The 25,633-nt window shown below is 38.8% G+C and overlaps 2 protein-coding genes and 1 long non-coding RNA gene across 5 annotated transcripts in view; 2 read left to right on the top strand and 1 right to left on the bottom strand.

Moving 5' to 3' along the window:
• The window catches only part of LOC145491501 (endothelin-converting enzyme homolog), a 34,572-nt gene extending 31,712 nt beyond the window's left edge, over positions 1–2,860 (top strand). For 2 of the 3 annotated variants that reach the window (XM_081470744.1, XM_081470743.1), the window contains exons 19-20: positions 152–228; positions 1,079–2,860. In XM_081470744.1, the coding sequence (XP_081326870.1) occupies positions 152–228; positions 1,079–1,178 (177 nt within the window). In that variant the 3' untranslated portion in view covers positions 1,179–2,860. The remainder of the gene's footprint in view (positions 1–151; positions 229–1,078) is intronic. The other variant, XM_081470745.1, reaches the window with a different exon arrangement.
• The window catches only part of LOC145491557 (uncharacterized), a 214,403-nt gene that overhangs the window by 145,254 nt on the left and 43,516 nt on the right, over positions 1–25,633 (bottom strand). The window lies entirely within an intron of this gene.
• On the top strand, positions 9,808–24,712 carry LOC145491510 (putative ammonium transporter 1). Its single transcript, XM_081470754.1, has 10 exons — positions 9,808–10,324; positions 15,604–15,693; positions 16,044–16,274; positions 16,815–16,921; positions 18,591–18,722; positions 19,063–19,192; positions 19,314–19,414; positions 19,804–19,942; positions 20,103–20,324; positions 24,248–24,712. The coding sequence occupies exons 1-10, from the start codon at positions 9,967–9,969 to the stop codon at positions 24,457–24,459; spliced, it is 1,722 nt and encodes a 573-aa protein (XP_081326880.1). The 5' UTR covers positions 9,808–9,966; the 3' UTR covers positions 24,460–24,712.

Below are 25,633 nucleotides of genomic sequence, written 5' to 3'. Positions count from 1 at the left end.
CGTTAATAGCACTCCCATTCAAACGGTTACTAATTTCACAATTCTCTGAAAAAATATAACTAACAATTGTTCATTGAGATGTAAAAGTCGTTACGCAGGGAGTATTGACTTTATTGTCATTTATAACATGACACTGTTTCTCTAATGTTAGCCATGGTGTAGTGTCTACAAGAAGCAAGCTGCTCTTTACCAGTTGAAGACTGACGTACATTCGTACCCAAAATACAGGTATGAATATTTCAATTGCAAATCTTAGCCCAGTTATGTTACTATTGGCAAGCTATTGTACACCGAATTGCGTTTGATAGAATCCCATGCAAAGAAGCTCCACAAAGAGCAGTTCAAAGTCTTCAAATATTCCTTGCAGCTTGCGTTTTAGATTTACATACAGAACCAGTCAATGAAAACATGTCAAAATGGCGGTATATTAAATTTTGAAACCCTTTGTAACAGTCCATGATTCCCATAATAACACTTACAGAGACCTCAGCATGTGTGTTTTGATACTGTATTTTGTTGACATGGCAACGGCGAAGGTGTTCAAATTTTTTTTACGATCCACGTAGAGTGTTTTTGCGAGGAAACAAAAGTCCCCAAATACGCGCGTTTTGTCAAAATTTTGATGAAACGTGAGTGAAAGCATTTCTTAATTTCACGAGTATAACAGTCGGTTACCTTTTAATATCAAAGGTGACAAATTACACTTACAATCGTGGGTGTTTGACTTGTTTATTGTCCTGAGAAATTTCGCGCCAAACGTTGCCATCTGATGGCAATTTTGCAATTCCGAGGTTTTCATTTGATTACCTTCTATAATTTGCCTAACTTGTAATCTGAGAGGCCAAACCGTGTACCAACGGCATTGTTACTGGAGAGCTTAAGATTGGCGTTTATGGCAAACGGTAGTTTTTGCCGTTTGCCGTAATCACAATCTTCATTCTTGCTAATGACTCACGCATGGCGAGCTCCTCGAGATTATAAATGCATCATTACGTTATGATGGCTTCATATTTTTAGTTTTTTTTTTCTTTTTTTGGTGCAGATCTCATTCGTTTACTTTCCTTCCATTTTTTCGCAGGGTGCTTGGTCCGCTATCCAACTTTAAGAAATTTGCAGACGCGTACAGTTGTAAGCGTGGGAGTAAAATGAACCCTCGTTTCAAGTGTTCCGTGTGGTAATCACGGGCTAGCTCCTCCAGTTTTGCTCGTGTAAAGTAGTAGTAGTAGTAGTTGGACCGAGTGGAGTACCATTCAGGGAGTGCATCGGACGAGCGCGGAGCGTGAGGCCGATTTGAAATTACGAGCACCATTACTCTCTGTGTTGTACGACACGAGGTACAATTACTAATTTATCGCATCAATAACAAATTTCGAGATAAAAAAGCGAAAAAGTCAGTAGTATTTTTCATAATTTTTTTAAAACTTTAAAGAACATTTACACTGAAGCCATTAAAGCTCACGCAATGGGCGTGCGAATGGTGTAGGTATTCAATTACAAAAAGTTGTAACACCTACTTGATCGCGCGTAGATTACGTGACAAATAGACGCGCGGACAACCAATACAATCGAGAATTTTGTTGTAGAGACGATCATTACAGTAATCAAGTGCGCTGTTAAAACAGAACTATTTAGTGCTTCTAAGCGTAGTTTTTGTGAGGACGGCAACAGCCTCTTTCAAACCGGACACCATTGAGAGACAAATAACTGTCAAAGAGAGACATGAGAAAGGGCTGGAGGAAATGTGTTCGTGAATTAAGTAGTTTACACTATTTATATCTCGTAGAACTATTACTTTGCAAAGTATCGTTTAAGCCGATATAAATTGTAGGTAATTGGATACTATTAGTGTAAGAAATATATACCTCTTACTAACCAAGCTCGAGGTCCGTACTGTGATTTATGGACCGAGTTTTCTTCGCCTCGATTTATGGCCGAGCGCGAAACGTACGGGCCATACATCGAAGGGAAAAAACCGTATAACTTACAGTACGGACAGAAAAGACACTGTTAGTAAGGTCAGATAGTTATTATATCTCTACTGTGTGTCTGAGGGGTCCGAGAGCGATTTCTATTCACGTCTAACGGCTTCAAATTTCTGACGCGCGTCGAAATTAAAACGAATCAATTTGAAATCGTTGTTAAGTAGTTAAGTCGTCAGCATATTTAAATACACAATTTAAGTAGAAGAAAGCATTAAACTTTCACTTGCTATAAAAGTTGACAACACTTGGCGATAAATCACGAAACATTTTTGCCACAAAAACAGCTTTAAATTTTAGTGGGTCGTACAGTAGAATACAGTAGAATTGACCAATCACAAAGCGCGTAGTAACTAAGAGATATAATAAAATAAATTAGCTTTATGTTTTGTACGTAACTAGCGTTAGCGTCGAAGGTTTTATAAAAGATTGTAGAAAACATTAAGGGAAAAGAACAATTTGAATAGCACTAGACGAATATAACTACAGAATAAGAAGAACATAGGTAGAAAACTAAAATAAATTGCAAGAGTCATCATCTTGTGCAGGAGTAAATGTCGATGCAAGTTACCCAGCACTTTGGTAAGGGTTCCTGGCATTTACATTTTATTGTTGTTGTTTGTTTTTTTTTAATTAATCAAAACTAAAACTACCAAAGTACTAGAGCATGTATTCCCCCTGTTTGTTATGTTTTCGTTGCCTTAGAAGGAAGATTTAAGATTCTCTAATTCCTGAAGACGCCGCAAACATGCAAGCGGCAAGCTGGCTTTATGTACTCTGAACTCCATTTTGCCGTTAGATCAATGCGACTGAAATGATTACTGTGTCCTTGTAAGGATAATAAGGTAAAAGTATTAGAAATAAAAGAACTATTATGATGATACTGCTTTAGGGGTTTACATGCTCTCCTCGGATAACTGTTCTTAATTGTAAAAACAGAGGTTTTCTTCTTCGCTATTTTTTGATTCAAGCAAATTCCATTAGACCTTTGTGTCATTCGTAACCAAGCAGGGGACATTTGCAAAAACAGCAGCGAATATAAGTGTCTTTATAATCCATCAAACATTTTCGCTCTCATGCGATTGGTCTGAACGCGTCACTTGACTGAATATGCCCCAGCTAAAACTGAGGAATTACCAAGTGATATTCCTCAATATTCAAAACTGCGCGTGTTGCGACAAATGTTTGAAGGATAATAATTATCTGTTCCTTAAAGCTCACAGTTTTCCTCGAGCGCTACGCTCCAGGAAAACTTACCGCTTCTCAGAATAGACAATGTCCACGACAGCCAAGTGTACTTTTTCATCCACGGCTCGAAACGTTTTCGTCCTTTGCAACTTTAAAGAGTTAAGGTCCGGTAATACGGGCAACATTTTCCTTCAACTTGTCTCGCAACACTGTTGCATGGCAGGTTTAAACACATTGTTGCGCGTATTACCACGTTTGTGACCAACTTGTCTCGCAGCAAAATACAGTGTTGCAAGTCTGCAGAATTCTACAGGTATAATTGCTTAATCGTGTATAAAATAAAGATGGCGCCTTTTTTTAAACATAATTTAACATTTCGACGAAGTTGCACTTCGACTTCTGGCCGTCATTTTCTTCTTAATTTTCCGTGCCAGAGAAGTTCTCTCAGTATGAAGCTTAGTGTCGTTTCAGGTAGCTAGGCGAAAACTTGTATTTTTGCGACAGTTCTTCCAAGCCTTTTGTCTTTTTTCCTATTTCTTTTGAAGGGACAAACGAGGTGTCCCAAAGACTCTGATAGCCCCCGAGGTCTTTGTACAGGACAAATTTATGACTTTCCGAGAGTTACTGGTCTACTTCGAATTCAGGCTCGCCTTCACCGTTCGCCATGTTTTTTTTTTAATTTGCCGCGCTCCGCGACGGCCAATCACAAGCGCTGAATTCAAATTTGTTGCGAGACAAGTTGTAGCTTCAGTGGCAATACGAGAAGCAAAACTAAAATTTGTTGCGGAAAGTAGAACTTGAGTCTACTTTGCGCAACATATTGCCTCAACTTGCAACACTGTATTTTGTTGCGAGACAAGTTGCTTACAAACGTGGTAAAACGCGCAACAATGTGTTTCAACTTGCAATGCAACAATGTTGCGAGACAAGTTGAAGAAAAATGTTGCCCGTATTACCGGACCTTTACCTCTGTTGTCGTTGTGTCAAATGTGTGCCAATTCTTGTTATAAAACAGGATGACCCAGCCCCATGGGTAGCTGAAAATTGAACAACCCACCACCTTTGTATACGGCTGGCGCGAATGAGAGTTGTAATGACCAATAATAATAGCAATAATAATAATAATAATAATAATAATAATAATAATACATAATATTTTAAGAGGAAGCCTCCAATCACCATAAGGTGGTTTTCAGGAGGGTCCTCTGAAAAAATAAATGTTAAACCTTTAAAATACATTAAAATCTAAAATACAATAAAAAGGACAAAAACCTATGCGGTAAGCTAACTAAGATTAAAAACTAAAACAAGAATTAGGATCAGGATTTAGCAGGTGGGAAAAACTTTACTGTCCTAACGTCAATATATGTTAGCAGAAAAGGCATTGAAATCGGGCAACTTTTCTCGCTGGAAATGGCTTTAAATACTCACGAAAAGAATGTACAATTAAAACTATATTAGATTGCAAGAAGTGGAAAATATGAAACATTTTGTGTTTCCAAGCTTCTAATTGCGCTCCAAAACTGGGTCACCGGCTAAGGCTGTCCATAAGTTGCTCGGCAACGTTTGAGCAACTTTTGGATTTTGGGGCAACTTTTGAGCAACTTATTAGAGTTTTGGAGCAACTTTTGAGCAACTTTTTGAGAAAATTGGAGCAACTTTTTGAGAAAATTGGAGCAACTTGTGGACAGCCCTATCACCGGCAACTCGCTCTTAGTTCGTCGAGTGTCGTCAGGTGAGGTATTAGTTGTGCTATTCTGAGGAAAAAAAAAAAAAAGATATGCTGTTCCTCGTCAAATTTAACCCGGAATTCTCAGTTTAACTATGACAAGAGGCCGAAGCAACTGTAACATTGTCTTTGCCTTTGTTAATTAGCTGCGATGAAAAGGACTGTTGTCGTGTCGTTTCGGTAGGACAGCTCGGTTTTGATTACCGCTTGTACTGCGGGCGCAGCCGCAGTATGCAAGACAAGGGCTCAAAAACTGATGAACCAACCCCTCTCGTGCGTGACGCGAAAGAAAACCGCGAGAAAAAAAATGGCCGCGCGAAATCCTGGAGGCGAGGATCGCGCGAAAGGAGGGACTACCGCCTAAGCCCAAGAGTTTTCGGTGTAGGATTTCTCATCTTGACGTCCTCTCATTATCGCCTGTTGTCAATAACCCTGGGATATATCCTGAATAAAATTGCTCTACTCTACTCTTCAAGTAGCCAGGCAAAAACATATGCCGTGAGAAGTATATCTTCGTTCAGTGTTCGTTCAGCGGAACTGCCAAAGAAGTTTTAAAAAGAAGACGGCGAATGAGGCATCTTGTAACGGTTTTCGCTGCATCTGTAGGTGTAAATCTTAAATTTATTGCGAAAAAAAAAAATCCAAATGCAGAGTTTCAACCGAGAATTTACATCATGTATTTGACATAGGAGATCATCCAACTGCGGTGAAATGTTTGCCGATAGCAGCGGAAAGTTTCGGGTGAATGTCCGGTTTCAAGTAAAACTCCGGTTCAATCTTTGATACAAAGGTTACTTGACACGGTTTCGAGATCGAAAACGTCCAAAACCGTAATGATTCGATTTAGCGCTCTACCTTGCGCTCCCAAATTTTATTACATGTAACTCGACGCCTAAATCAACATCGGACTTCAAAACTCAACACCTAATCTGATTACCTCAACAGATATCAACATCGGACTTCGTTACTCAACGTTTAACTTTACAGTAAACAACATTGGACTTTATTACTCAACGTTTCACTTTTAGTAACTCATAAAGTATACGTAAACAACATCGGACTTTAATTGATGACTCAACATCCAACTTTACAGTGGTCTGTGATCAACATCGGACTTCATAACTCAACACCTAATCTAATATACTTTGCAGAAATCAACATCGGTCTTTTTAACCCTTCGACTCCCGTGCCGCCCGTAACCAGCCATGACGAGCCTTGGCCTGTGTTCCACTTCTTACGTCATCATCTTTGACCAAAATTGATATCATCTATACTCAACTTTTGCAGGAGGAAAATATCTTTCCAATGATACCCAGATCAGAGTGATCGGCTCAATGGAGCCTGAAACATGCACGAAAATGCTCAGAAATCTGATTGAAACTCAGAGCAAAATTTCCTGCGACTACACGTGGCTACTCCATGGTAAAAATTGCCCGTCTCGATGATGCTTTCTCAGAATGTTTTGAATTGGAAGCAAGCACAGTAAAAAGTCAATCACTGCAGCAAAAATAAAAAAAAGAAAAGATTAAAAAAAAGGAGAAAAAGGAAAGGCGAAAAATAAAATAAAATAAAATAAAAACGAAGAACCTAAAGACGTAGGTCACTTTCTTAAAATTTTGATTTCTGCGGATGCCTGAGCAAAACTGACGTAAAACGCGGCGCTAGTGGAAAGAAAGGCATCCTGTCATGTTGCAAATGCCTTTTTGAGTAGATTGGAGCTAATTTGGCCCATATCGAGCCTGAAAATCTCCAAAATGTCCAAAAAATGCGTTTTTGGCAAAAAAAAAAAAAAAAAAAAACCTTCGGGAGTCAATGGGTTAATCACGTAACCAAATTTTTCAAAAGATGAGTCCCTTGGTGCGTGATGAATTTGGGAAATCTATGCACAGCAAGCTCAAAAACGCCAGGAATTCCGCAAAATTTGGATTTTAGGATTTTTTGTTAACTCAACATAGAACTTAACAGTAATCAACATTGGACTTTAATAAATAACTCAAAATCCAACTTTACGGTAATCAGCTCAAACTTCAACATCCAAGTTTACAATAATCAACATCGGACTTTATAACTCAGCATCTAACTTAACAGTAATCAGCATTGCACTCTGTAACTAAGCAACACTCAATATCGGACTTTTGTCAAGCTATCGAAACAAAATATTAAGCTTTGCCATCGCTATGTTCGTCCGTTCAATGTTAATGTTAAGGTTTTATGCGCGCGTTTCACATCTGCATACAGAACGGGCTTATATGATGGCGGAGAAAAAGAGACTGGTGCACCGCGAAACATGCATATGTGACACCCACAAAACCTATACCGATTTTCCTATATTTCCCCAGCTAAATGGGCTGTAATATCACGAGCAATAAACATTAATGGCTTTATGTAAAAGACTACTGGCGAATAAATGACTGCAAAGCCGTCGGCGAAAATAATATTCAAATTACGCAATAGCATGAATAATTATTAAATTTGATGACAGCCCGTCTTTGAAAATTTGGACTTTGGCTTCTAAACATATTTCTTGGATTTACCTTGTACGATAATCAATCTTTAAACGAATTTTCTTTAACATTTTTTCTATTTTCCCATCCCTCGTTGAGACGGGATTTGCCATTTGATCCTCGAGGTGTAAAAATAAACATATTGTGTTTATGTAGATTTAATCGTTTTGTTCAATTTATTTGGTGTGGCATGGTGAAATGCTGATTGATGAATTTCTTTGAACGTTATTGTGTCAAGTAAATGTTTATTATTTTATGGGAGCTCCTCTTTTAGGCTTGGCAAAATTTATCTATCATGAAATTAGGAATATTGGATTGGTGTTCATATCATGCAGCCTGTATGTTCTTGAAGTACACATCACCAGACAACTGCAACAAAGAAACGTACTTGAGCTTTTTGTTAGAACAGGCTGAGAGTCTGTCTGACATTAAAACTAATAGCTGCATGTAGTATTGCAAAGATCACTTAATTAATTTTATCATCAGTTCTCGAGGCGCCAGTAGCCCCCCCCCCCCCCCCGGGAGGAAGGGGGCACTGTCATATATGGGCTTTATAGGTATGTGCCACTGTGAAGGGTATGGTTTTCAAGCAGTTTACTCTAGGATAAGGTATATAAATCAGAGCGTTTGGGTCTAGAATAGGGTATCATTTTTTGCGAAACTGACCAGTTGGTTGAAGATTTTATCTAGACTAAGGAAACCAGGAATTGCCACTCAAAAATATATATAAAAAAAAAATCGGTTAGTTTAAATTTACGCAAATAAGCCTCTACAGTGTCGATAGATGGGGGGATTTGGGGAGTTTACTCTAGTATAGGGTAGCAAAATTCAAAATTCACATCCTTACCCAGAAATTCCCAAAGTACCCCCCCCCCCCGGGCAGTAGGCGCATAAGACCGTTAATTAATTTCATGGCAGGCAGAAGTTGTTCACGGGTCTTCGCACAGTCTGCATGTCAAAGATCTGAGCCGCTAGAGGAGATTTTTAGAAGAATTTTTTCAGGGGTAGAATACTGTTTCTACTATTTCAAACGGAAACATGTACAATTGTCGAATATTTCGCCTCGACAGAACAGTTTAAATGCCCCGGAATACACCGTCATAAATTAAAGTTTCAAACAATAGTCTAAATTTTTCTTTCGTGTGTATTAGCAGTATTAGCATGCAAAGATATTCATTGTACCGCAAGGTCAACTGTGTTGTGATCGATTTGTTTACATGGTCCTGAAACAGTCACCAAAGCATCCTTACGTCTTTTGTTATTTTTTTGTTTTGTTGTTTCTTGTTTTGAATTTTTGCCTTCCAGCTGCGCTAGTCTCTCGTATTCTGTAGAAAAACGCTACCAAATAACTTAGTTACATTTACATGCATGAGTTTCTCGCCTCGTCTTAGGCTATTGTCACGACATAATCACATGGTTTCGTTTTACTTTATTAAGCACTTGAAATAAGAAATTATAATTTTTAATTGTCGCCCGGATAACAACCTTCTGACCGTGAATATCAATTTATCAACCGGTCTACCAATATAATATGATCAATTAAACTCTAGCAATTTTACATAATACTGTACCCCCGAAATCAAAGTACCATTGTATCATTCTTCACCTCAATCTTTGAGTTAAACAATCTGATGGGTGAACTCGCTGTCAGGGTGTCTCGTTATTTCACAAAGCACTACATCAGTGATTAGGCATACTGTTTAGTTATGCATGAGGTCGCTTGAAGTGAGACTACTCCACGCCATCTTCTTGAGCCGCTTTACTTATGTATTCAAGTAGCGTTTGAATTGTAATTTCCTTTTTTAAGTCGAAAACTGTTTTTAAAACTACTCGACGCCGTTTTGGAGACCTTGCGCGTGACCAAAATTGAGTCTCGTATGAAGATCGCGTTCGGATACGTCAGTCACCATTGTTATTTTAAAATTGCAAGTAGCGAGTTATTAACACAACATAACATAACATGACATAACATAACATACATTATTTCCTCGCAATTTACATTTACAGATAAAATTATGGCTTGGCATGTTTACAGTCTAGTACCTTTTCAGTTGATAAATATTAAAGTTAGAGTATGGAGGTCAAGTAAGCTATTTGGTTTTCTAGTTGGCCTCCATATTTACTTGTCTGGGGAAACAAGAAAAGACAAAAATCTTTTACACTCAAAGGGTCAAAAACAGGCGGATTAAGAGATTTTCGAAAGACACGTGAAACTCTGACCGAGCTGACCCGCGACGAATTTGTGGCGGCCCACGCACTAGTATTACGATTTCTATTGGTTAAATTAAAATTAGTGTCAATCAAGACCTTACATGCGCTTTACCGTGATAATGGCCCTTTAACGTGTTGTACATTTATTTAAATACCAAGAAGGGGATTCCAATCAGTTTTATTCCCTATAAGCACCCCTTGATCAAGATGGGTTTGATCAAGATGTGTTGCATGGACCTTATTTCACGAAAACGCGCTCTCGAAAGGCTAAAACTGATAATAAACCACCAATGGGAAAAAGTTGGTGTACTTCTCTTTTTGCAATGTGGAATTCGTTTAGGGTGTCAAAGTCTATATGCAAAGTCGAATATACACGTATGGGTATTCTGGCGTGTCGAGGAAACATCGGTATATCACGTGGATTATCAATTCCATTTTCATAAAGAGTGCTCATGCACAATATAGCTTAATTGAATGCAAGGTCTCAAGTTCGACGACGCAGTTGGTTACAGACTGTGAACTGGGGCGTCCACATTGCTTTCTTCAGTTTTGTTTAACAAAACAGCCAATATCATTAGCAACGACACGTCGAGCAGAAGTCAAAATGACCGAGATGACTGCAGCAGAGCTTACAGCTCTTGATGAAACTGTGAAGGTGTTGAGAGGTAGCCTTGATCAGATGTTCTTATTGGTCTTGGGCTGTTGTATTTTCTGTGAGTATCAGTTGTCATTGAACGTACATTTGACTTCGTTGATGTCTAATCACTCTCCGGTGAAACAACAACAAAGTTATTTCTAACTTTGGTTAGTGTGATTAGCAAAACCAGACTTATATGAGGGACTTCTGCTTTATCAGTTAATCAGAACTGTTGCCCTAGATAATCGTTTACTGTAATGTTTTACTAAGATATCAATACATCTTAACCCATGCATGAAATTTCTGTTAGCCGGTGAAGCAATCAAAACGGGAGATGCCGTCGAAAGATTGATTATGTAATTACGTTACATTGTATCACATTTCGACGGCAAGAAAAATATATCGATCTTTCTTCCTCTTTAAGGCTTCACTTCTCATGTACATTCTAGCTAATTCGACAACATATCAGCACAATATTAGTAGAGAAAAAGAAACCTGACTAAGTTTTAGTCAAAGATCGAAAATGTTTCTCTTACATTAAGGATTTGTAACAATTTAAGGTTGCTTAAGCTCTACAATATTTTCATTACATATATGTAGATTTTTAGCACAGAGGACTACTAGTTTATCAGTTTATACTGTCATGTGTCACTCTCTGTAAATAAAGTTGATCGATCGATCGATTGATTGATTGATATGTTCAAAATGTACATTAATAGCGCCTTAAATAGCGCCAAAAATTGTATTAATTCTAAGTCCTTATCCAAACGGCGAGACAACTCAGCAAAAACTATCCGCGATTTAGCATTGTTTTTTTGGTGTAGCTAAAACCCGGAGAACCAGACGCTTCTTCGTTTAACGTCATTTTACGACTGATGAAAGGACTTTTTTCCCGAAACTTCTCTAAAAGTACCATTAAGCACTGTACTTTTTGTTAACTTAAACGGCGAAAGCAATTCAATTCAATTTAAAGTGCTACATAGTAACAACTTATTTTTATTTCTGAACCAGACAAGCTGTTTGTGCGAGCGTTTACAGTTGAAAGATCCCAAAGAATGTAATTGCTAGGGACATAGACTGGAGTATATCCTAACAAGATTGTCGTTCTTAACTCAGTAAGGAAGTTACAGGACGGAAGAAATTAAAATACAGGACGTTCTAGGAACAAACGAGGGACCGGAATAGTGATGTCGGCCCCTTCTCAACTATCAACAAATTTGGCAAGATTTTGATTGCAACACCTCAGGACTTTTTCCTTTGTGCGTAGATTAAATTTCCTTCTCACTGACAGTTTCATTGCAACACAAGACATGTTGCACGGGCGGTTGTTGTGTGTCTGTGTGCCGGTACACAAGACCCCATATCACAAAAGACCAAACATCCGACCTTTGAGCTCACTAAAACTAAGGAAAAGAAAAACAGCTAAATAACGAAAAGCACAATATTTATTACCATTCGTACCGATGCGCAAGGACAGAACCGACAATAGATCGATTTCCAGTGCATTAGCTCATACAGCCTCCGCCTTGGTCAGTTGGCTTTTGCTACACTGATTACGTAAGAGAGCGTCTACGATTTACGCTTTACAGCGCTATATACATATGACGACTTACTGGATTTACAGGATACTTTCGGTTCGTTCGCTTCTTCCTCTCCCATAAAAAATGTGTCAGTCAATATCTGCTTCTTTCTACATCATTGCTATCAAGAACCTCTACATTGGTTTCATTGTAGAGACTTGACTTCGAGACCTTTGTTGGAACAGGATTGCAAAGTTCATTGCTTCTGAATTTCTTTCATTTCCTTTGGCTTCTGTACATTACATTCCGTATCATTCCAGCAAAGTTTACCGTTGGTAAATAGTTGTTCTGACTTGTTCTTTTCTGCTAGCTTTTTTTTCCCATGTTTTTGAACACGTCAGTCCTGAGTACTGATAATAGAATAATTATTTTAGATGGAAATTTATTTTTTTTTATTAATGCAAAGAAAACATTAACAGGAAACGAGTAGTGTTAAAGCACTCAATTTGAGCTTGATTGTGAAAACGAACCCCTGATGTTTCGCATAAGTTACGAATAGCAAGTTTCTCAACTAAAATGGCTGGATGAACTATTTCTGACGAGAAACGGAGGTGTTACCCCGACAACAAAACACAAAATGAAAAAATTCACTTCAAGATAAAATTCCGCTCTTTGACGGCTTGAAGTCACGAAAGCAAAATTTCATCTTAAATTTGACAACTCAGTACAAAGTTGCGTTACGATGCATTACAAACACAAAAGGATGTCACATAGAGTATTCAAATAACTGTTGCCTTTGATGCTTTCGAAAGCAAAAAAAAAAAAAATGTTCCGTGTTGTTGTTGTTGTTGTTTTATTTTATTTTGTTGGATCGATTTTAATGAAAATGTAACAGCTCAATGATCCACTTTAATTTAAAACTATCTGCTACTAATAATACAAAAAAGCCCGCCGATTCCGAGGCTTTTTTTTTTTACTAATTGGCTAATTTATTCATATTGTTGTGTTGCTTCTTCTTCTTTTTACTGATTTTTTTTTTTTCCTACCACATAAACTTTGATACGATTTCGTGGCATACAGGGGAGACGCCATTCTCCGGCTAGCTTCCACAAAATAGTGGTGTCTTCTTTTTAAAATAAATATCCTTATTGCTATTCAAATGTCGCGGGCTAGCGCAATGTTCTCAGTAGGTGATCGAAGGCAAAATATTGCTGATTCCATAATTCATTAATTAGAATATTATTTACCATGACCTTTTGTTGTTTACTCCGTGCTCAAGGGCCGGCCTACTAAGATCTACCAAGGGATGTCTTTCAAGTGTAAAGTCGCTCACAAATGGAAGAATATAGTATCATACTGTTTATGCTCTTGTGTATATGTTGTGAAAAAATGAACTTGAGGCAAAATAATTTCATACTTGAATGTGGATCGATTAATTTGTATTTTTCTTTGTCTTAGATTATATTAACGAATTCGGAACAAAGGTACAATCAGTTCCATCTGAGGAGTGGCGATCACGTTTCACGAATTTTTTTTTTTTTTTTTTACAAAATGTCTTTTGATTACTTTTTACTGGTCGCACATTACTTTTTGTCCTCATCAATCTCACACATCAACTCTTTTCCACTCTCCATCTAGTGTAAAAATGTCTAAAAATCATCATGGCTATTACACATAGCCTGCGTGGCAAGTGTTCGAGGGGGAGGCTCGCCTGCCTCGCTGGCCATTACACTTTACATGATTCGTTTTAATCGTTTGATGTCAGGCTCGCCGTAACGCCGACGTCAGCGTCAAAAATGCGGCGCCATATATGCACCCGGTTGTTGTTGCGTTGCATACGATATTTGAAACTCGCAAGTGAGCACAACAGTCGAAGTATAAACATTTGAGCGGGAAAAAATACGAAGGAGTATTTTTCATTGGGAAAAGATACACAGAGGACAAAGTAGTAAAGCTAAAGACCACCTAAATTGCCATAAATCGGCCGAGAAACCTCACGGGAACCGAGGAAACACAAACCTGAAACAAGGTTGGTTTATCTTTATTCATACAAATACTACTTCGTATTTTTGGGGTAACTGAGAAAATAACTCGATATTGCTTAAGCTCCCTACTAGGGAGGTTAAGCCGTTGTGCTGCTTGATAAAGGAGGTCACTCTAAAAAACGTACACTTTTTGTCAACGCTAGCTAATAAAACCCTTGCACTAAGTTAAGCCACTCACCGAAGTTTCATACTATCTTCAATGTTTTGCTTGGTGACGCTCTCCTTGCCGTTGCCGCCCCCTCAGCAGTATTCAGGTTTTGCAACAGTCCAAACATAAAGCTTTGTATGTGAAAAAGGGCTATATTCGTAACCGAAAAAACGAAGGAGTAAAAGATAGATCTACATTGCCTCAGGAGTGTGTTTCCTTAGTTCCCGCGGGGTCTCTAGGCCGACTTATGGCAATTTAGGTGGTTTTTAGTCCTCTAGATATCTTTTCCCAGTGAAACATTTTCGCAATTGAAAAAATATCCACTAGCTAGTTACACATGTATAACGCTTTCGAGTGGTATACCGAGGAATATCCCACGAGTCACTTGAAACTTTGATTGGTTGGTAGATTTATTGGTTGGTTGGTTTGTTGATTTGGCGGTTTGTCAGTTGGTTGATAGGCTGGCAGGTCGTTTGGTTAGCTGTTTGGTTGGTTGGTAGATTGGTAGCCTCGTTGGCTGGTTGTTTAGTTTTCCCGATTGTAATCTTTTTCATCGTTTCCAAGCAAATATCGATTACCCTAAACATTATACCAAACTTCAATCTATTTCTAACAACGAGTGTAATTTCAATAAAAGGAAATGACGAATCCTTGTGAAAAAATAGTTCTTGGCGAGTCTGATGCGGCGTTTCGTCTCGGCCAAGAGACCCTTCAGAGACCTTTCAGATTTTCACGGGAAACTCGTTGAGCATCACGCTCAAACTCCCGTTCGCAAATTAAAGATGTCAACAGCCTGGCGCTCTATTGCAGAGGTATTCTCAACCGCACGTTCACGAGTTCATCGCAGTAAAAAGAACTGAAAAATACTTTTGAAAAATTAGTTCGTAGCAAGTCTGATCGAATTGATTAAGAGAACGCTTCTGAAAAAAAAAAAATCAATATTAAATGTAACTGCACTTTGATTTTGCTTCGGCTTTTCATAGCACAGCTTTTCATATTGAAAAATTTTTAAGTCGCAAACATCTACATCTCCATACTAAAATCTCTTTTAGAACAAAAAGGTACAGGATGTTATTATAACTTTAACTTATTGAAAGTAAGACTGTTTTCATAAATTATAATAACCTAATAACTCAAAAGCGCTTTGAGGATTTTGTCACAACTCATTCGTGCAGAAGTCAGACCACCATATGTTATATTTTTCACAATTAGGTAAATAAATAAAATTAATAAGTAATGTAACGAGATGGGCTATAAGGCTAATGTTTTGTTCTCATACTTTCTCACCACTTCACATTGCACTGCGTCCATCGTACCGCCTTAAATACAAAAAAAAACTTTCTCACCACTTCGTGTCTCATCTTTTCATTTTTTCGTTTAATTTTCTCTAACAAGGCGAAGGAAACAAAAATAAATCTTTTGATTTCTTACTTAAAATTTAACTCGAAAATCCCGTTTATCCCATAAGATAATCCCTGGCACAGACATACAAAGCACATACAGTCACTCACAGTGTCATAAAATTGTCATAGAACTAGCTAAAGCTTTCACTTTGGTGTCACCTGTAATGATCTTCAATTTTGCTTGAACGTTGTCTAACTTAATTTCCAATAATGACTTGGGCAGCATCTTTTTCTTGCAGTTATGCAGGCAGGGTTTGCTTTCTTAGAGGCCGGTTCAGTTAGATCAAAGAACACAACAAACATCCTGATCAAGAATTTCTTGGACGTGTGTAAGTACTACAAACATTATGTTTAAATGTTTTTATTTACCATTTATCACTTTTTTTGACGTGGAAGATCTAAAGCTAGTTAGCATGTTATCTCAAATTCCGTCTCTCTGGCCATCTCTGTTTCTCGTCTCTTCTCGTCTCTTGTCCCCAGTTTCTTATAAATCATGACCTCGAGAGAGGTGGGGGACTGATAAAAACAAAGCAAACAAAACAAAACAAAAATATCGCTTTTCGGCTTATATATATAAAAAATGCTCATGAAGCTTCAATCTAGCACACTTTAAAATCATGAACAAGGATGTAGATCTGAACAATTTTTAATGTTTGCAGTAATACTTTATTATTTTCAGTTATTGGTGCGGTGGCTTACTGGTTATTCGGGTACGCCTTCGCTTATGGAGCTGACAGCAATAGGTTTATTGGGTACAAGTATTTCGCACTGGCAGATTTACCAGCCGACCAATACTCTCACTTTTTTTTCCAATTCGTTTTTGCGGCATCTGCGGCAACAATTGTCAGCGGTTCCATGGCAGAGAGAACTGAGTTCAACGCCTACCTTATGTACTCTGTGTTTCTAACAGGTGGGTTTCAAAAAAAAAAAAAAAGTTACAATATATTTCGTACTTTATAGAATCAGATTGTAAAGGATCGTACGGAATGACGACGTTGACGCCGAAGACGTCACCTGATAAAAGATAGATTTATAGTCTACTTTGGAATCTTGCTGCAATTGTCTCAGTAGATCTTTTCAAATTGCTTACTGGTTTAAAAATGTGCTTAGGCTAATATGTAATGAAGGCCTTTAAATTCAAAAGAAAAAAACATTAACAATTAGCTGTTGTGGTTCACGTTCTCCAAGATACGCAGAACTTGGTCATTTCATGAACGGCTACTGAAAGAGGAACAAAAAGATTAAGGAGCACATACAGAGCCATTATTCTGCTAAACCTTTTATATGGTGACGTTAAGCTCTCCAAAAGAACGTTGGGGATTGATGGTCCTGTAGGATTCATGTGTGTTTTCTTTTATCCTGTTGCTGTAAATCTGCTACTTTTAGTTATCATAGGATGATAATGGATCTAGCTTATACCGACATCAAAGACAGTGCCATTCCCTTGTAGGTTTTTTGTATCCAGTAGTCACTCACTGGGCATGGGATTCAAATGGCTGGCTGTTTGTTGGTGTCGATTATATTAAGGACAATGTGACCATTAATGTTACATACCAGGTAAGCGGTCATTTTACTTTCATTTAAGGACGGTGCCTACTAAATACAAAGGTTTTAGCGCCAGGTTAGGACCTTGCGAAAAAAGTAGATCTTTGCAAGGGCTATCGGAATCCACAAAGAAAAAAGAGAGTAGCCACGCATTTTTTTCCCGAGATAATTAGGCTTGAATCTCAACAAAAATGCTGACATCGGCATTTTTCTGAAAATAGAAGGAGAGGATATTTCTTCACAGCTTTCTTTAGAATTCGCCTTTACATACAGAAAAGCAAACACATTTATAAAGATCTGAAAATTACATGGTAAATGGTAACATAAAAACCATTATTTTCTATGTATGTTTTTAATAACAAAATCGCTGCAACAGCACTTTTAGCGTCTCTGACAGCCTTCCCCACGCTCTGTTTCAGCTAAAATACAGTCTAAATATCTTTTGCTCACAACCAGAAACTAATCACCTGCTGAATAGGCTTGCCACTTCCACTTCATAACATAAAATATAGGGGTAACCACGCGTTTTTTAAAGTTATTGATCCTTTTGTAAACTTTTTACGGTGCCTGTTACATTTTTTCCTGTCACCTCCCCAGTAAGTAAAACATTTGCGTATCTCGCAGTTGTTTTGCGCGCGCACTACGCCATCTGCAGGTACCCGATTACAGTTGGATTTCAGTATAATTTTCGACAGATAACTGCTAGTTTTTCAGCTGGAAGACGTTAACAGTTAGTGGTTAGCGATATGCTGCTGTCCTGGTGTTCCTGGTTTAATTACAGGTTCATTAAACTTGATTTGGTCACAGTAGGAAAATTTTGCTTTCAATTTAGTCGTGTACTTGGTAGCGTAGTTGATTGCGTCATGTCAACCCAGCGCACGCGTGACGCGTAAACCATGCCTTGCGTGATGCGCAGAACGTCTGCGCACTAACAAAAGTAGGCACCGTCCTTAATAAATATAATGTACGCATTTTGGTTAAGACCAAGAGATTATCTCTAAAACTGAATGATGCTCAACTTCTCAGACCGGCGGAAACCTAAAGTGACAACGCTGACTTTAACCTCTTATACCTTTTCGATATTACGAAATCCAAGTTGGCCCCTGTGTCCAAAGCATGACCCAATAACCTCGTGACATGATGTCGCCAGTCCCCGTTTCTTACGTAAAAGGAAAGATTTTTAGCGTACAAAATATTCTGGGAATTTAGAAAATCAACAAAGGGCCCGGTATGAATCGACTTAAACATCACAGGCTGCAGCGTACTACACAGGTTTTCCACTAACAATCTTGGATTGGTATGATGCTTGTGTGTAGACTGCCATCATCGCATCGGTCCTTTACGCGCCATAGGACGCAAAATACCTGCACAGTCTCTCTCCAGCGTGAGCGGTCTTGTGCCATCGTTCATCGGATTTCGTTCTAGGTCAGAGCATGGACTTACGTTCTTTCCCCGCTGACCTTCTCTAAGTTATTGTTGGCTTTCCCCATTGTCTCATCCCCTCTGGTGCCACGAGCAAACCTTTTTAAGCATGTGGATGCTGTGTAGACGCGAAATTCAAGTGACTTATAGAATGATGCACATCGATATATCACCCAAAAGCACAATATTACTACTAAATAAAATTGGTCCTTTGCAATGTTTTTGAGTTCGTTAATTTTTCTCTTTTACGTTGTTGTAGGATTTTGCAGGTAGCGGGGCTCTTCATTGCGTTGGTGGTGCAGTCGCCTTAGTCGGAGCAGCCACTCTAGGTCCAAGAATTGGAAAATTTGTTAATGGTTCCCCTCAGACGATTTCAGGCCATACTGTCCCGGTAAGTTTGTTGATGATGTGCAAGTATGTTGCATTCTTGGAAATTGAAAGCACACTTGTCTGATTCTCAGAAAAACTCACAAGAAAACACTGAATATTAAAGTAAATAGAAGAGAGAGCATTGTTCTAGGTCAACACTCCTCCAAAATACTGTGCCTCGCTTTTAAAAAATACCGAGAATACAATTCAAGCCAGCCTAACACATCGTCAGTTTTCGCTTCTATATTGTGAGCGTTGTTTAGATGCTTATCCTTTAATGTTCACCAATATTCCAACGTTTACAGCCGTTTTGGGCGAAGACAGAGTTTCAGAACGTTTTTTTTTCCTTTTTCACTCTTAAGACAGCAGCCTTGGGAGGATTCATTCTGTTCTTTGGTTTCCTGGCATTCAACGGAGGTTCCCTGGGGTCCATTTCCAATCCGGGCGATGGAGACACCGTGGCCCTGGTCATTACGAACACTGTCATTGGAGGTGAGCTATACTTACCATGCATTCAAATTACGTCAAATGTCGCAGCTTTAAGCTATTTTCAACTTTTCTTTCAGTTTGAAGACACTAAATCTGTTTTATTATTTTTATCATTATTATTCAGGAGCCGCGGGTGCATTGACTGCCATGTTAATCAAGCGCTTGGGATATGCGGAGAAATACTGGAGCTTGCTTTTTACCATTAATGGTGGACTCACTGGAATGGTGAGACTATAAACGCTACTTGGGTTATTCTCAAATACCTCCTTTTTAAAACGTTGATAGCATAGCTCATTTGTTAGTATATGGATATGAAATTAGAGAATTGCTTTCGAAGGCTCGGTAGCATATACAAACCGGTTTGAGTATTTAGAGTCTCAACCAAGAGGTTTGGGTGAAAGCCCCGGCTAGGATACTGCGTTGCATTTCTCAGCAAAGATACTTAACTTTAGCCTTCGCCAGGGACTGTAAACGGCAGATCGTAGTAGTAAGCCACGTGGGCAAAGATGGTGGCATGGGTTACTTACAACTGACTATGATGTCATCTACAAGAGTACAAATACCTCTAGTTGTTTCACTTAACAGAAACTAGAATACATGTGTTTGTTTCTCAGGTGTCCCTGTGCTCAGGCTGTAATGTCTTCCATCCTTATGCTTCCTTCGTTATTGGAATCGTTGGAGGCATGACGTACGTTGCTTGGAGTACTCTCATGTTGCGTTTAAGGGTTGATGACCCCCTGGATGCTGTGGCTGGTAAGTGACACCAAAATATGCAGGAATTCTATTCTCACAACCAGAGTCCTCAAGAAAAGGTAGTCGTTACAGACAAATCCAGTTAGAAAATTTAACATTGTTTTGGCGGTTAATAATGTATGTGAACTAGTTTTAATTGTTGTATTGTATTTTTCCGCAGTTCATCTCGGTGGTGGTATCTGGGGAGTGCTGGCGGCTCCAATATTCAACAAGGATACTGGAATCTTTTATGCTGCCGACGAACATTCATTCCGTTTGTTTGGGTGGAACCTGCTGGGGCTGCTTGCTATCAATGCCTGGTCCGTTTTACTCTCTTTCATTTTTTTCTTCACTTTGCGCCTCTTTAAAATACTCCGCGTCAGCGAAGAGATAGAGTTGAAAGGTGAGTAGCCTGCTAACCAGGTTTGTGTTCCACAGCCATCACGAGTCCAGTTTCCGGTCCTCGCCTTTCCTTTTTATTTAAAGTGCACCTAACCCCCAAATTTTTTTCGCTAAAGCGAATCCACTTGTTATTCAAAACATTTGACCAATTGAATTTGGTTGAATCCTCCATTTTCTATATCTTTAAGTTATAAAGTCGCGCTTGAATTGTTGCGCGACCTCTACCCAGGAACCAATCACAATAGCGCCTCAGTCAGCTCTCTGTATTTTCTCCAGGGAATGGAAAACAAAACTAATTGTTCCAATATATTTTAGGACTGACACATCCAAGTTTTGCTTCAAAATTATTTCTTTTTCGTCACTGGAGTCAGAGTTAAGTTTCGATTCGGCTCCGGAATAAACCGTTTTATCGAGTACGTTCGACAACTGTGAACTCACTGCCTAGAGCATTGAGAGCAATTTGCAATATTTCAAGCGAGGACGGGGAAGATTTCCTTGCGGACGAGCTGCTTGTATATCAGGAATGGAAAGTGGAGGAGCAGGCAAACAAAACGCGGGAAAGAAAACTCGAGGAGTGCTTTGAGTCAGCTGCATGGTAATTTCGTCACCTAAACAGGAGATTCCCACCCACTTATAGCCCGTTTACATTTGTCTTTAGCGAGAATGTATTTCGTCAAGGTATGGTTGCTCTACTAAATCCAGTTTGTATTTTACAATCTGGAATACTTCATGTTTATAAGAGCTTCATGTTTATATGTAAGTGTTGCAGTTTTCGAGACTTGATAACCTCCGCACGTAATTACTCTTACGGCGGCTTCTCTGAGCGGCTCTTTGTTCTAAAATTTGATCCTTTCGCAGAAATGAGCTTCTCTTTAACGTTTAGTCCATTATCTCAATGGATATAAAACTTGTTTTGACTCAGTTTTATTTAAGAATTGGTCTGGCCCATACTTTGACTGTGATTATAGAGAGCTAAACCAAAACACTGGCTTCGATCGATTGAATTCACTTTGAACCTGTATTTTTAGGTTATGGTTAGGGTTGGGAAACATTTCAAACAATTACCGATTTCACATTGCCACACGTTTTAAGTCGTAACTCCAAATAACCAATGTGATTTTTCTCAAAGTTTGCAGTGAAATTCGTCAGATAGGCGAAAAGGATGTGTTCCCTAGCGGTCCGCAGATAATGTTATGCTGTCATATCTTCGACACTATTGCACAGAATGTTTGTCGCACTGCTGATTTCCAAACCTTCGAAAAACTCTCTGAGTCTAACAATTTTAATTTGCTATCATGTAATTCCAGGAGCCATAATCGGGGACGGAGACCGTAAGCGCGCGCCATTTCAAGTATTGGGTTTGTCCCCATGATATGGGACAATAATTCTATTTTTAGAACAAATTGTGCCATCGCCTGCGGCACACGCACGTACATGCTGCGACGATTTCTGCGGATGTCGCGCGGGGGAAATGGCGTCCGAAATTCCCGAAATTTTTCATGTTTTTGGTCCACAACTCAACGCGTTTACGTCTGTTGGAATTTTGCTTAATTAAGTATTTTCGTCGTAAGCTGCTCCAGTTTGAGTGAAGAAAGACCATGTCGAATTTAGGTATGTTCCGCATTAAGCTTTTATATATCGCTGACCAAGTTGCGTTCCGACGGATGCTTCTTTTACGTGAGCTGTACCCCACAACCCCCCCCCCCCCCCAATTTAAAGTTCACATATGTTAAAGATTGACAGCTTTTCCATTACACAGCAAAAAACTAGCTGGATATATTTAGATATAGCAGAGCTTTAGGACCTCAAGGTTTCCTAGCTTCTCTTACCACACGCTTGCGAGGAATTTGCCAGTCTATCGCGACCGAAAAGTAAACCAAAATAATTGCTAGTTTGAGTTTCGCCTGAATTGTAAGCAACGATTGATGTTACATCAAGGCCCAATAACTTTACGTCCGTAGATACTGCTCAGTTTTATTTATGTAAAAATCCAGTAAATTCTCTGTTGTCGATGAATGAGAGCGCCCGCCGATGCGTGTTTTGTATAGTCAGTAAACATGACAAATTGGACTTCCGCTTCGCCGCACTTTCGTGTGAAAGCGTACATCGAACTCAAACAATAACTCTGTAGTTTTTAAATATGTTTAAGATTGACAAATGCTTGAGAACATATTAAAAGCTAAGCTGGAAATATGTGAAAAAAGCAGAAATAATCAGCAAAGTTACAATGACGCTTTCTTTAATCAACTTCGAATAACGATTTCGATTTTGTTGATCGAGTTATCAAAACTCCTTGTCTATTTTCATTTTCGCAGTGTAAAACTTCACTATGCTTTGTTGCAGAAACACACATGATGTTAGTAGCCTTTTTTGCGCTCGTGAAATTTGTTGCAGCATCTCAGCACAAAAGATAACGAAAGATATCTTTGTCAAGATTTGTTGACAATTCAAAACACCGACTCGGACTTGAAAGTGCGCGAGCTGCACTATGCAGATGAGCTAATTGTACTCTTCAGACTTTCCTTTCAAAAGTTTTGCAAACTCACCGAACAAGCAGAAACAATAGGAAACCATCAAAACAGGTTTTGGTTATGATTAACCATTGTCTGAGAAACTCAGAAATTAACTCGATACCAGAGTATAGAGTTTTCTTGCTATATTCTTAAGTCAGAACAAACGCAAAAACATACGCGTAAGCTTACAACAAGCGCGAGCAGATCTTATTATTCATTCCCAGTGCGAGATTGAAGTCTTGTTTTCGAGTCTGAAAAACCCACCTTTTCCGTTAGCTCAGAGCATAAAACTACATATAAGCGCCCTGGTTCGTATTCCCTGCCTTATTCCCTGCCATCACGGTGAAAAATAAGCAAGAGAATCTCGCAACTCTCACCGTTTGATCACGCAACGTGACAGCATCCACGCGAGAGCCCCCGACATGTGCGTGGATCCGCGCGGATATATGACGTCATGATGGCGCAATTTGTTCTGAAAATAAAGAAAATTGTCCCATATCATAGATGCGCGCGGATCCCAAGAGTTACGGTCTCCGTTCCCGATTATGGCTCCTGGTAATTCTAAAGGATTTATCTTCGAATTTTTTCTAAATCGAAAGAGAAATAAGTGTTGGTTGGCGGCGTACAGATACGACCTATTTACATATCAGTATATCGGTCGTAACTTTGTCGGCTATGTTATAAATACTGCGGGACTAGAAAATGTAGTTTCTCGGTGGTATTTCTACAAATTACTGGTTGGCTTTAATCAGAAAATTTTGCAAAAAAGCGTTTGAAGTCTGCAGAACAAATTCCAGTGAGAGTTCTTCAATGGTTCTCACTTCGCTTGTTACGGTTCGACAAAATCAACCCATCGTTTACGTCTTTATTACACCATTGACCGATCATCGCCAGTAAAGTGTACAGTATATCTTTCTATAAATCTGGGATACTGCGGCAACAAAAAATAGCACTTCTGGAAGGCGTTTCTGCGCACTTTTCGAATGTGTATTGCACCATCCTGAAGGAAATGAGAGGACGTGAGATATTCAACCTTCCTGGGTAGAAGTCACAATAGCCGCTGGACCCATTCTCCTCAAACTCGGGCGGCGTTTTGGTGCTATTTTCGAGAGTTCGTCGGGGCATAGAAAATCGAGGATTCCACCGAATCCAATTTTTTATTTCTCAGAAGTATTTCAAACAACAAGTAGATTCGTTTTAGCGCAAAAAAAAAAAAAAAAAGAAAAGAAAGAAAAGAAAAAGAAAAAGAAAAAAGTGGGGCTGGGTGCACTTTAATTTCTTGTTGGAGCTTTTTTGCATCACTAAAGCGCAAAAGTTCACATCAGAGGTTCATGATACGACTCGATTTTATAACATTGATCATGAAAAGAAACAGGTAACAAATTTGACTTGAAATTCTTCTTTTTCTTAGGTCTTGACATTCCCAAACACGGTGAGCCCGCGTACCCACTGGAGAGTTATGGAGACGGATGGGGGTCTGGCAAATACCCGGCAGCAGAGACAATGGAGTTGCCTTTCACCCTACAGCTTAAGACTACTTCCCCTCATGAAGACCCTAGCCCAACCCCAGTCCAGAACGGCCACCCTAGCATGCCTGCCTCTCAAGAACTAGCAATAAAGTAAAAATACGAGAAATAAAGGATCGAGCGATTGTTTTACGGTTATAGAGTTTAAAATGCTCTCTTCCAATAAGTTCGTCAGTTGCATGACGTGTTGAAAACAGAGGTTTTGCTCTTCGCTTTCTTTTTTTTTAAGCAGTAAAAGTCAATTAGACTTCGATTCATTCTTCACTAAGCGGGAAATAGTTGCACAAACAGTAGCAAATTGTGGCGAGATCTTTGTCTACATCAGGATCAGTAATGACCTCATAAATAAATCAAAATTTTAATAAACCTACAAGGCTGATTAATCAGTCTAAATGTTCTTTTTGACAACTCTTTGATTTTGTCACAAGTATTATTTAGACCATAGTAGAATTCTACTTGAACGCTAATGCAAATGCTGCAACATGATTGGCTGAATGATCGTGCGCTGTCATCCATTAGTGTGCAGTGGCTGGATGTCGTCTACGAAATGGCGACGGTTTTCTTTTTTTTTCGTTTTTCCAAAGTTTTGGAGGAATGTTTTGATGCAACTGGTAAATGAATTCCTGACATGACTGAAAGAAGGACATTTACGGTTTCTCGACTATAAAAATACTTGGAATCGTTGAAAAAATGATACGCGCACGCACACAACTGCAATTTCAAATGACAATCCAATCCGAGCGATTTTTCTCTTCTAAGGTTCGAAGTTTAACAATACGTCGAGAAATAATTGGAAACCGTTATTTGAAGTAAATTTCAGGTAGACTTCTACTAAAACAATTAGATTAATTGCTCTCATTCTCGATCTTCTATCATGCACATCGTAGAAATCTCGAGCTTATAATCGAATTGTTAAGTAGGACTTAGGAAAACTAATAGAACATCGAGCTAAAACTGGTTGCCACTGCTGTATGCCCATAAAACTATACATTCATCTCCGATAAAACAGATTGAGATACATTTCATAAAACAGCGACTGTTGGGAATAAATGAAAATGACTTGCATCATCGATTAGCTAATTACCGATGATGGTGCAATAGTTTGTAAAGTCACCGGCAATGATAGATTCTAATTTTAGTTTCTGTCGACGTGGTATTTACCTTTTTCATTCAGACGACGTGTGGTTAGTTTTCTTTATTGAACTGTACATTCACTACTTGTTTTGTCTGATGCAATGACCGTGAAATCGATAGTGTAGGTATATTTGTAA

The sequence above is a fragment of the Orbicella franksi genome, chromosome 6 (genome assembly GCF_964199315.1).
Source record: "Orbicella franksi chromosome 6, jaOrbFran1.1, whole genome shotgun sequence".
NCBI classification, from domain to species: Eukaryota; Metazoa; Cnidaria; class Anthozoa; order Scleractinia; family Merulinidae; genus Orbicella; species Orbicella franksi.
The sequence above is the reverse complement of the archived record's forward strand: the minus strand, read 5'-3'. Positions and strand labels throughout refer to the sequence as shown.

Coding starts and splice junctions, on each gene's coding strand:
- LOC145491510 (XM_081470754.1), top strand. CDS start 9,967: ATGCAAAGTCGAATATACACGTATGGGTATTCTGGCGTGTCGAGGAAA. Junction 19,943..20,102: donor CCCCCTGGATGCTGTGGCTG/GTAAGTGACACC, acceptor ATTTTTCCGCAG/TTCATCTCGGTGGTGGTATC. Junction 20,325..24,247: donor CGAAGAGATAGAGTTGAAAG/GTGAGTAGCCTG, acceptor TCTTTTTCTTAG/GTCTTGACATTCCCAAACAC.